The following is a 12,028-nucleotide window of genomic DNA, read 5'->3' as shown; positions in this document are numbered from 1 at the left end:
ACAGCCTCCCAGGGTGATCCCCAGGGACCCTACGTGGGGCCCCCCTCCCCATTCAGTTAATTTGCACATGTCTCTGACTCTTTCTCTCTCTCTCTCTCTTGTTCTGCGCTCCAGACCCCCCGGCAGTGCAGAATTGTCTATAGGGGCCCCTCCCATGGCCAGCCGCTGAATCCCCCAGGTACCCCCCCGTCCCGGGCACTAGCTGTCTGTGTGGTCTCACCAGTGCCATGGCCACAGCTAGGGCATGTTCTGCACACACCCCGGGAGGCTCTAGGACTCCCTGCCCCAGAGCTTGGCTGCCCACACGCCCCCCTTAGCAGCTCCAGAGTCCATGTCTCAGTTGTCTTCCCCTCCCTCTCCCATGCTTGTGTCATGGCACCAGATTCACTGTGTTTGACTCCCCTGCACTGGACTCACTCCAATGACACGAGACACGGGGCCCCCAAGTTCCCCTGTCTCACTGGCTCCCCTCCCCCGCAGAGCCCGCCTCATGCAGAGCTTCAAGGAGTCGCACTCCCACGAGTCCCTGCTGAGCCCCAGCAGCGCGGCTGAGGCCCTGGAGCTCAACCTGGACGAGGACTCTGTCATCAAACCTGTGCACAGCAGCATCCTGGGCCAGGAGTTTTGCTTCGAGGTACGGCAGCCAGCCCAGGGCATTCGCGCCTGCAAGGGAGCAGGGCCGGGGGCTGGGAGCCAAGACTCCTGGGTTCTGCCCCTGGCTCTGGGAGGGGAGTGTGGGGTAGAGCAGGGAGCTGGGAGCCAGGACTCCTGGGTTCGGTCCCCAGCACTGGGAGGGGAGTATGGCTGGGCACCCCGGTCAGGGAGTATGGAAGGTACATGTGGCCCTACTCAGCTGCTCCTCACTCTCTCTTCCTAAGGTCACCACTGCATCCGGCACCAAGTGCTTTGCTTGCCGCTCAGCCGCAGAGCGTGACAAGTGGATCGAGAACCTGCAACGAGCCGTGAAACCCAACAAGGTGCTGTAGTGGAGGGAAGCTGGGAGGCAGGAGAGCCCCAGAGGAAAGAGGGTGGATACTGTCCGACAGGAGAGCTAAAGGGCAGGAAGCTGTGCACACATGTCCCTCTCTCTCCACATGTTCACTTGTTGCTCTACTCCTCAGGAGTTGTCCCCCTGGGGCCACAGAGCCCCAGCTCCCCCTGCCCGGAGTTACTGTTACAGTTACTGTTACAGCCCCAATTTACCACAGAGCACACGCAGTGCCCCATAGCACTGACCCACCTGCCTGTTTCCGTTCCTACACCCCATAGCACCGACCCCTACCTACATCCTCATCCCCCTGCCTCTGCACTGTAGCACTGACCCACCTGCCTGTCCCTGTTCCTGTCACCGACCCCTGCCTGTGCCCCATAGCCCTGTCCCTCCTGCCTGTCCCCATTCCTACACCCATAGCACTGACCCCTGCCTACATCCTGATACCCCCTGCCTGCGCCCCATAGCACTGACCCACACACCCCATAGTACCAACCCCTGCCTACATCCTAATCCCCCTACTTGTGCCCCATAGCATTGACCCACCTGCCTGTGCCTGTTCCTGCACCCCGTAGCACCAACCCCTGCCTGCACCCCATAGCCCTGACCCACCTGCCTGTCCCCATTCCTAAACCCCACAGCCCCGACCCCTACCTACATCCTGATCCCCCTGCCTACACCTCATAGCCCCGACCCACCTCCTGTCCCCGATCCTACATCCCATAGCACTGACCCCTGCCTACATTCTCATCCCCACAACTTGCCTGCGCCCGATCTCCCTGTGCTCCATAGCACTGACCCCTCTAACCCCTGTGCCTCCCCAGGATAACAGCCAACCCCCGCCCCCGCCGTCTAACCCCCTGTGCCTCCCCAGGATAACAGCCAGCCCCCGCCCCCTCGTCTAACTCCCTGTGCGTCCCCAGGATAACAGCAAACCCTCCCATCTAACCTCTTGTTCCTCCCCAGCATAACAGCCAGCCTTCCCCCCCACGCCCCTGTCAAACCCTCTGTGCCTCCCTAGGACAACAGCCAGCCCCCAAGTCTAACCCCCTGTGCAACCCCAGGATAACAGCCCCCCCAACCCCTGTTCCTCCCCAAGATAACAGCCAGTCTCTCCCCTGCTTCCCCCCCAATCCTCTGTACCTCCCCAGGATAACAGCCGGCGCGTGGACAATGTGCTGAAGCTGTGGATCATTGAGGCGCGGGAGCTGCCGCCCAAGAAGCGCTATTACTGCGAGCTGTGCCTGGACGACATGCTCTATGCCCGCACCACCAGCAAGATGCGCACAGACAATGTCTTCTGGGGCGAGCACTTCGAGTTCAACAACTTGCCGGCCGTGCGCACCATCCGCCTGCACGTCTACAAGGACACGGACAAGAAACGCAAGAAGGACAAGAGCAACTATGTGGGCATGGTCAGCATCCCCATCGCCAGCGTCACTGGGCGCCACTTTGCCGAGCAGTGGTACCCGCTCAGCCAGCCCAGCACCAGCAAGAGCAAGGCCAGCTGCCCCGCCGTGCGCGTCAAGAGCCGCTTCCAGACCATGAGCATCCTCCCCATGGAGCTGTACAAGGAGTTTGCTGAGTACGTGACCAACAACTACCGCATGCTGTGCGCCGTGCTGGAGCCGGTCCTGAGCGTCAAGAGCAAGGAGGAAGTGGCCTGTGCACTGGTGCACATCCTGCAGAGCACTGGCAAAGCCAAGGTACTGGGGGAATAGGAGGGATGGGGGAAGAGTGGGAGGACAAGGTGCCCTCTTAATTGTCTCCTCTAGGGTCCTTCTGGGCACGGGGTGGGGAGCTCTGGGGTGTCCCTCACTCACTCCCCGGCCCGGGCCTAACCCCTGCAGGATTTCCTCTCGGACATGGCCATGACGGAAGTGGATCGGTTCATGGACCGGGAGCACCTGATATTCCGGGAGAACACCCTGGCCACAAAAGCCATAGAGGAGTATTTGAAACTCATTGGTCAGAAATACCTCAAGGACGCTATTGGTGAGTGAGGGAGGGGGAGGGGTTTGCTTGCACTCGCGGGTGTGGGTGCGCACAGTTTGGGTCCTGTGCATGTGAAGGGGGGCATGTGCCCTGCTCCCTGGGAGGCACATGGATCTGTGCACTGTGCCTGCAGGGATCTGTATGCCCAGAGGATGGGATCTGTGCTCTGGGGTTTAGGGGCGTTAGCCCTATACCTAGCCTGGTGATGGGATGTGATTCCCAATGAACAGCTGGTCCTGGCACTGGGATATGCCTGAGCTGGCATCTCACTCCATCTGGTTTCTGGAGAGGCTGGTGGAGCACCCATCCCCAGCTTCAGGCCCCTGATGGATAGGACAGGGTGTGCAGGGTGGTAGGAGCTGGTTCTTGGGGCAGTGTCCAGCCTGGCACCCCCCTCCCTGCCCCACTAGCTCTCTGCCCCGCCCCTGCAGGCGAGTTCATCCGGGCACTCTACGAGTCAGAGGAGAACTGTGAGGTCGACCCCATGAAATGCTCCTCGTCCACCCTGCCTGACCACCAGGCCAACCTGCGTATGTGCTGTGAGCTGGCGCTCTGCAAGGTCGTCAATTCGCACTGGTGGGTGCCAGCTGGCGGGGGATGGGGGCATGTCCAGGGGCAGGGAGTGAGCAGGTGCTGTGCAGGGTTAGCAGTGCAATTGTGCAGCATGGTGTGGGGGGATTTGAGGGCATGGGTGGAGGCAGGAGGCGGGGGGCCAGGAGAGGGAGGAGGTGGTGAGCTGCACAGAGGGCACTGAGAGTTCAGGCAGGAGCTGAGGAAGGTCTGTGCCCTATGGCGAGGTGTATGGGGGACTCTGGAGCTCACCGATGTCCCTGCCACCCCTGCACTCTGTTCCCATGGGAGCTGAAGGCCATCGGTGCCCTGTGGTCAGGAGCTCAGGGCTATGTGTCCCTCTGCACTCCCCACAGCATGATTCCATGGGAACGGAAGGAGGTCTATGACCTGTGGGGGGGTGCATGGGCTCTGGGGGTATATGGGCTCAAGAGGCCTGGGGGTCACTGATGGCCCCTCTGCCCTCCCCACAGCGTGTTCCCACGGGAGCTGAAGGAGGTGTTCGCCTCGTGGCGGCTGCGCTGCGCGGAGAGAGGCCGCGAGGACATCGCTGACCGGCTGATCAGTGCCTCGCTCTTCTTGCGCTTCCTGTGCCCAGCTGTCATGTCGCCCAGCCTCTTCGGGCTCATGCAGGAGTACCCGGACGAGCAGACGTCCCGCACGCTGACCCTCATTGCCAAAGTCATCCAGAACCTGGCCAACTTCAGCAAGTGAGAGATGCACGATGGGCCAGGACATCAGGGTGGGACATTACGGGTGTGAGGAATGTTTTTCGGGGGGTTCTTAGGGTGCTACACCCCTCTGACTCAAGTCCCCCCTGCCCTTGGCAGGTTTCAGCTGCACAGAGTAGTATGTATCATTCAGAGTGAGTTCCTGGAGAGGCCACATAGTATGGGGCTGTATGTAGGGGGTGCTATACTCCACAGACCCCTCTGCTCCCTGGCAGGGTCAGCATGGCGTTCATGAACAAGTTCCTGGGTGGGAGTGGGCCAGCATGGGATGGGGCCTGGGTGTTGTATGGGGCTGTGTTGGGGGGTGCTGTACCCCACTGACCCCCCCCAACCCCATGCCAGGTTCGGCAGCAAGGAGGAGTACATGGCGTTCATGAACGAGTTTCTGGAGCTGGAGTGGGCCAGCATGCAGCAGTTCCTCTATGAGATCTCAAACCTCGACACCCTAACCAACAGCAGCAGCTTTGAGGGCTACATCGACCTGGGCCGCGAGCTCTCCACGCTGCATGCTTTGCTCTGGGAGGTCATGCCCCAGCTCAGCAAGGTACAGAGACCTCGGATATGGGCTAGGAGTCAGGACTACTGGGTTCTCTCCCCAGCTCTGGGAGGGGAGTGGGGACTAGTGGGCTACAGCAGGGGGGCTGGGAGCCAGGTCTTCTGGGTTCTATCCTCAGCTCTGGGAGGGGAGTGGGGACTAGTGGGTTAGAGCAGGTGGCTGGGAGCCAGGACGCTTGGATTCTCTCCTGGCTCTGGGAGGACAGCCGGGATCCGCAGGTTTCATGCTAATCCCCTCCCCTGCCTTTCTGCCCCTGGTCCCAGGAAGCCCTGATCAAGCTGGGCCCCCTGCCTCGGCTGCTCAATGACATCAGCGTCGCCCTCAGGAACCCGCACATCCAGCGGCAGCCAAGTCACCAGGGGGAGCGGCTGCAAACCAAGCCCATCATCCTGCGGGGGCCATCCTCCGACATGCAGCCCTACATGATGCGTGACCTCAACAGGTGAGCGGAGTCTGGGGATGGGGACCTGGGGGGCTGGAGAACAGTGGGAGGGAGCAGGGCACTGGATAGGGCTGCAAACCCAACTCACGGCAGGGTGGCCAGGGAGCATCTCCCTCTGCCCCCACCTTCCCCATGTAGGGTCCTGCCCAGGTCTCCTCCCAAATGCATCCGATGAAGTGAGCTGTAGCTCACAAAAGCTTATGCTCAAATAAATTTGTTAATCTCTAAGGTGCCACAAGTACTCCTTTTCTTTTTCCCAACACTAACTGCTGCTCTGCTCCCCCTGCAGCTCTGTCGATCTGCAGCCCTACATGTTGCGGGGCCTCAACAGGTGAGCCCTGGCGCGGTCCCCACACTGGCCCCATACCATCCCGTACACCCCCCTGCCGCCCCACCCACCCTTCCTGATGGGGAGTGACGCCATCATTCCCCTTCCTAGCCTTGCTCTGGTCCCAGGGGGACACAGGGAGTGAGCACTGCCCTGTTCTAAGGGGCTCTGCATGAGGCTTGGGCAGCACCAGGCTGGGCCTGTTCCCTCCTTTGGGGGCCCCTGTGGAGTCTGTGTGCAAGAGGCTCATCTGTGGGGAGCTGCAGGGGGACTAGGAATCCCCCTACCAGCCCAGTGAAGGGATGGTCACACATCATGGTCTGCTCAGACTCCCTCGTCCCTTATCCCCCAGGGACCCTGGGCTGGGGCTGCTCTTCCCACCATCTGTCCCCTCCCAGGGCTGCTCATTGATTCCCCTATCCCATGGGAGCCCTGAGTTGGGGCTGCTCTTCCCCCACACAGTCTGTCCCCCCAGGGCTGCTGACCGACTCCCACCTACCCTATATCCCAGGAGCCCTGGGCTGCGGCTGCTCACTGCTCCCTTCTTCCCATCCCCGCTGGAGCACTGGCCCCAGCCCTGACCACCTGGCCTCTCTGCACCTCCAGCTCCATGGACATGAACCGGTTGCCTTCGCCCACCAAGGAGAAGGGCTCCAAGGATATGTTCTTTGTGACACGCCCACCACTGGCCCGCTCCTCGCCCGCCTACTGCACCAGCAGCTCCGACATCACTGAGCCCGACCAGAAGATGCTGAGCGTCAACAAGAGCGTCTCGATGTTGGACCTGCAGGACAGCCGCATGAACAGCGTCTCCAACCTGCAGAGCGTGGGCGACATGCTCAACAGCAGCCAGGCCTCCATCACCGCCGCCATGGGACTGCGGCCCAGCCGCCTCTCGCAGGGCAGTGGCTCCAGCATTGCGGCTGGCCTGCGGCTCAGCCACATGGGGGTCACCACTGACGGGGCTGCAGCCCAGCAGCTTAGGGTGCCCCTCTCCTTCCAGAACCCCCTCTTCCACATGGCCTCAGATGGGCCCTCAGCCGCACCCTCGCACCGGCCATCTGAGGGCAACCCCGACACCTTTGCCCCCTTCCACGGCTACAGCAAAAGCGAGGATCTGTCCGCTAGTAAGCATATCATCCACAGCCACAGCTACAGTGATGAGTTCACCCGCCAGGGCTCTGAGTTCACCAAGCGCCAGCTCTCGCTGCAGGAGAACCTGCAGAACATGCTCTCCCCACCACAGATCACCATCGGGCCCCAGCCGCAGCGAGCCCCACCCCAGCCACAGCCCCAGGTCCCGCTTCAGCGCGGAAAGTCCCAGCAGCTGACGGTCAGCGCTGCTCAGAAACCCCGGCCCTCCAGCGGCAACCTGCTGCAGTCACCCGAGCCCACCTATGGGCCAGCCCGCGCCCGCCAGCAGTCAGTCACCAAGGAGACACCCTCTGCGCTCAAGCCAACCATTACCAAGCAGGTGTGGGGAGGGCAGGAAGGGAGGCGAGGTGTGTGGGCGGTGGGGAATGGAGTGGAGGGGTGTCAGCGAGTGGGGAGATTGGGCAGGGTGGACAGATGGGAGTGGTACAAAGAGGGTCAGTGAGGAGGCTCAGGGGTTGGTCCTCAGGAGCAGAGCATCAGCACTGCTCAGGGTGGGTCACTGACCTTCAGGCGGGGATGGTGTTCTGTCTTCCAGGGGTCCCCACAGGGAGGTGGGGAGGAGTCTCTGGGGCAGAGAGAGGGGGTCTCATTCCATGCTCACTAACTCTCCGCCCCTGCAGCCATCGCACACGCCTTCCACGCTGAACCCGGTCATGCCGGCCTCTGAGCGCACCGTGGCCTGGGTTTCCAACATGCCGCACCTGTCAGCTGACATCGAGAGCTCCCACATCGAGCGCGAGGAGTACAAGCTGAAGGAGTACTCCAAATCCATGGATGAGAGCCGGCTGGACCGGGTAAGAGAACCCAGGAGGCCTGACTCCCAGCGACCGCCCCTGCTTTAACCCACTAGACCCCACTCCACTCCTCATGCCAAGGATAGAACCCAGGAGGCCTGGCCCCCAGCCCTTCGCAGTGAGGAGGCACGGAACCCCTGCCTCGAGACAGAAGTGCCCTCATGGCCATCACATTGCCTCTCCCTCCAGGTGAAGGAATATGAGGAGGAGATCCACTCGTTGAAGGAGCGGCTGCACATGTCGAACCGCAAGCTGGAGGAGTACGAGCGGCGCCTGATGTCGCAGGAGGAGCAGACCAGCAAGATCCTGATGCAGTACCAGCAACGGCTGGAGCAGAGCGAGAAGCGGCTGCGCCAGCAGCAGGTGGAGAAGGACTCACAGATCAAGAGCATCATCGGCAGGTGAGGGGCGGATCGGAGCGGAGGGGCCTTATGGTAGGATCACTGGGTCCTGGGCATGTGTGGGGAAGGTGGGGGTCATGGGGTCCCTGGCACATGTTGGGGAAGATGGGAGGTCAGAGGGTCCCTGGCACACATGGGGGGCGGCTCATGGCAGAGGCACAGGGTCCCTGGCATAAGTGGGGAGATGGGGGTCACAGGGTCCCTGATACATGGTGATGAGGGGGTCATGAGGTCCCCAACACACAGAGGGGCTGTGTGGGGGGATCACAGGACCTTAGGGGGATCCCATCAGAGATCCTGAACTCCGGGCAGGGAGGGAACAGTCCCTCTAGGAGCTGCCTTCCATCCCATTCCCGAGGTACCTGCCGTGGCCTCTGCCCCCCCCAAGGGACCTGCTCCATCTGCCCCCTGCCCCACTGGGCATTAGCTGTCAGGGACCCTTGGCCTCCCCCCGCGGGAGCCCAGATTGACTCCAGTGAAGCCTGTCCCTACAGGTTGATGCTGGTGGAGGAGGAGCTGCGCAGGGATCACTCGGCCGCCCACGACGTCTCCGAACCCCGGAAACGCCTGCTCGACGCTCAGGTGGAAATTACAATGTCATTTTTCTTTTCCGTGTTTCCATTTCCCATCCCATCTCGTCTGCTGTCTGTCCCACGGGCAGGGCTAGTGCTGGGGGAAACTGATGGATGGACCTGGAGCAGGGCTAGTGCTGGTGAGACAGCCCGATGGATGGACCCGGAGCAGGGCCAATGCTGGGGAGACAGCCTGATGAATGGACCCGGAGCAGGGCTAGTGCTTCGGGAAACCGATGGATGGACCCGGAGCAAGGGTAGTGCTGGGGAGACAGCCCAATGGATGGACCTGGAGCTGGGCTAGTGCTGGGGGAAACGGATGGATGGACCTGGAGCAGGGCTAGTGCTGGGGAGACAGCCCGATGGATGGATGAAAGGGTAAGGGGCCAGGCTGGAAGAGGTGGATGGAGTAATGAGAGTTAGAGTTGCAGGACACAGACACACTGACCACCACAGCATTAGGACCAGGAGAGAGGGAGGCCAAGGGCTGGGAGTGGTGGACAAATGGATGGATGGGGAGGGCTAGCACTGTGTTAGCCCTAGATGGGCTGTGTTAGCCCTAGATGGGGTGCCTGCCTCTTGGGAACATAGGATCAAGGTGCTCACAGGGTGAGGGGGACAGTGCCCCCTTACGGTACCCTCAGAGCAGGCCTGGGATTCAGTGCCCCCTCAAGGGGATGGAGGTGGAGAGGGGCCCTGGGCAGTGGGGACTTCTGAGGAGATGCCATCTGGACACCATAAGAAACAGCCCCCCTCCCCATCCTTCTCTCCCTGACTTTTGAGCAACTCCCCAATAAAACTCTCTATTCCCCAATCATCCCCTCAGACAACCCCTACACATTTCCCCATGAAACCCCCAGACCCCCTCATATAGCTCTCCCGTAGCCACCCGAGCTGACACCATAACACCCCCAATAATCCCCCTCCTACAGCTCCCCCGATAAACTTGCAGCCCCCAGAGTTGCTCCATCACCTCCTGATATTCAAACTCTGAGAGCTTACGTGGGCCTTGCAGCCTGGGCAACAAGGGACATGGGACAGGGAAGAATAGCCTCCAAAGCTAGGTGTTGTGTTCAGAATCCTGGGAGGCCTTGGGGCCAGGCTCATGGGCCTAGTGAGGTGTGTGCAGGGATTGGAGTCCAAGGAGGCCATGGGGCCTGGCTCAGGGGCTAGTGAGGTGTGTGCAGGGATTGGGGTCCGAGGAGGCTGTGGGGCCCAGCTCAGGAACTCATGAGGTCTGTGTAGGGATTGGGGCCTGGCTCAGGGTCCTAGTGAAGCCCATGCGAGGATGGGGCCTGAGGAGGCCGTGGGGTCTGGCTCAGGGGCTAGTAAGGTTTGTGCAGGGATTGGAGACTAAGGAGGCCGTGGGGCCCAGCTCAGGGGCTAGGAAGGCCCGTGCAGGAATTGGAGCCTGAGGAGGCCGGGAGTTCCGGCTTGAGGTTAGGGTTTCCACCTATCTATGATCATCCCTTGTTTGAGGTGGCTGTCCTGGGAAGTCTGTTGGGGCTCAGTATATTCTGCCCACTGGCCAGTTTATGAGCTTGAGAGGATCATCCCAGATGTCCTGGGATTTTTGTACCTCGGAGGTGGTAACTCTAGCTGGGATTGGAGCCAGTGGGAGGCTATGGAGCCTGGCTCAAGAGCCTAGTGTGTCCTGTGCTGAGATTGGAGTCAGAGAAGGCTTTGGCACCTGGGTTTAGGGTGTCCATGGGCCAGGGCTTGCGGAAGCTGGATTCATGGTCTTCAGAAAAAAAGAAAAGGAGTACTTGTGGCACCTTAGAGACTAACAAATTTATCTGAGCATAAGCTTCCGTGAGCTACAGCTCACTTCATCGGATGCATTCGATGAAGTGAGCTGTAGCTCACGAAAGCTTATGGTCAAATAAATTTGTTAGTCTCTAAGGTGCCACAAGTACTTTTTTTTTTTTTTGCGAATACAGACTAACATGGCTGCTACTCTGAAACATAGTCTTCAGAGGCAGCCATGGGGCTTTGTGCTGGGCTCCCAGGCATGGCTGTGTGAGCCCAGGAAGCCATGAGGGCTGCTCAGTGGCCATCTCTCGGTGCGGCGCTTGTGAGCTTGAACAGTTTTGTTGTCTAGGGGTCACTGCAGGGAGGCTAGATTTGTTTTTAGGAATAACACCTGTCCCTTATTTGAAGGGATTGTCTCCTATTTCATTGATTTGTGCCTTAGGACAGCCACCCATCCCTTATTTTCAGATGTATTGACATTGATTAAAATGGATGAGTTCCATTCTAAATATTACAGTGAAGCTTATGAGACTTGCACTGTATCCTGAAGGAGGGAGTAGACACGTACACTCAGACCAGTTGGTGATATGCTAAGGGATATGGTGCTTCCCTAAAAGGTCTTTTAAAATAAAGCGGGGTCCCTTATTTTCCCCATGTTTTCCCCTTATTTGCACCCTGCCAAGGTGGTCACCGTATAGGTGTTTATGTTTGGATACTGGGGCTGGGTGCCCAGGGGTCCATGCACCGATACCGGGCAGTGTGTGTGTGTTAGGATTTTGAGGTAGCTGGGTAGCTCTAGCAGCTGTTCACCTGGCTGTCCCAGCATGAGCCAGTTGCAGGAATGTCTCCCCGCTTCCCCGGCTGTCCCCGTGTGCCCCAGAGCAGGGTCATGTTGGCCCTGGATCTGTGAGTGTAGCGGTGTAGCGAGGGGTCAGGGAGAGGGCTTCAATCATGATTTTCCCAGGCCCCTTCCCCCTGCTGCCTCCAGCACTTCCCAGCTGTCTCCCATCCTGGGTCTGTGGACCCTTCCTGTTTTCTGGGGAGATGATGGAGCCAGCGACGGGGTGATCCGTGCTCCCACCGGGGGGGCACCAGTGCCGGGGCCCTGACCCGTCTGTTTCTCTCCTCTTCATCCTAGCTTTTCATCAGGTAACTCTCTCTGACTCTGCTTTTGTCACGTGGAGGGATCGGGGGGACTCTCGCCGTTTGGTAGCAGATCAGGTGGGTCCTTTCCTCTCCTCCCCCTCCACCCCCATCTGCACACGCACCCCCTCCCCCTCTGTGCATCACCCTTCCCTGTAGAGACTAGCAAACTACCTTCTCCTTCCCCATTAGGTTCAATTAACTCCGTTGTCTGGTTGGTTCTATCCCCCCTGCCCCGCCGAGGGTCCAGCCTCTCCCTCTCCAGTGGGCCCAGACCACTGAGTACTGGCATGGCGTGGGGGGATTGAACCTGCACCATAGAGCCTGGTCAGAACATTTCACAGACACTGTGTCTCTCGGGGGCAGTGCCGCTGGTGCCGCCTGTGGTGCTCAGCCCCAGGGCCTGCCCTTTTTCCAGGCCTTCCCATAAGCTTCTTGGTCCTGCTGGCTTCTTCCGCCATCTCTGGGGAGCCACTCCGCACTCCCCAGGATCTGGGGGTCTCAGGCTGGAGCAGTTCCATCATGGGGCGGCCAGTGGCTGAGAAGAGAACATCAGAGCGCAGCCTGTGACCAGAGGGCAGAATTGTCTGGGTGTTGC

General features: G+C 60.1%; 1 protein-coding gene across 12 annotated transcripts in view; it reads left to right on the top strand.

The window, feature by feature from the left end:
- The window catches only part of SYNGAP1 (synaptic Ras GTPase activating protein 1), a 46,729-nt gene that overhangs the window by 29,578 nt on the left and 5,123 nt on the right, over positions 1-12,028 (top strand). For 4 of the 12 annotated variants that reach the window (XM_043497267.1, XM_038372226.2, XM_043497271.1 and 1 more), the window contains 14 exons: positions 481-634; positions 879-977; positions 2,143-2,697; positions 2,842-2,986; positions 3,418-3,562; positions 4,030-4,266; positions 4,630-4,831; positions 5,107-5,285; positions 5,575-5,616; positions 6,220-7,087; positions 7,389-7,562; positions 7,752-7,963; positions 8,445-8,545; positions 11,426-11,508. In XM_043497267.1, coding sequence (XP_043353202.1) covers positions 481-634; positions 879-977; positions 2,143-2,697; positions 2,842-2,986; positions 3,418-3,562; positions 4,030-4,266; positions 4,630-4,831; positions 5,107-5,285; positions 5,575-5,616; positions 6,220-7,087; positions 7,389-7,562; positions 7,752-7,963; positions 8,445-8,545; positions 11,426-11,508 — 3,196 coding nt within the window. Of the gene's footprint in view, positions 1-157; positions 179-480; positions 635-878; positions 978-2,142; positions 2,698-2,841; positions 2,987-3,417; positions 3,563-4,029; positions 4,267-4,629; positions 4,832-5,106; positions 5,286-5,574; positions 5,617-6,219; positions 7,088-7,388; positions 7,563-7,751; positions 7,964-8,444; positions 8,546-11,425; positions 11,509-12,028 lie in introns of those variants that run through there. The other 8 variants (XM_043497272.1, XR_005288886.2, XM_043497268.1 and 5 more) reach the window with 8 other exon arrangements.

The sequence above is a fragment of the Dermochelys coriacea genome, chromosome 14, assembly GCF_009764565.3.
Source record: "Dermochelys coriacea isolate rDerCor1 chromosome 14, rDerCor1.pri.v4, whole genome shotgun sequence".
NCBI lineage: Eukaryota > Metazoa > Chordata > Testudines > Dermochelyidae > Dermochelys > Dermochelys coriacea.
This window is presented reverse-complemented; position numbering and strand designations above follow the sequence as displayed.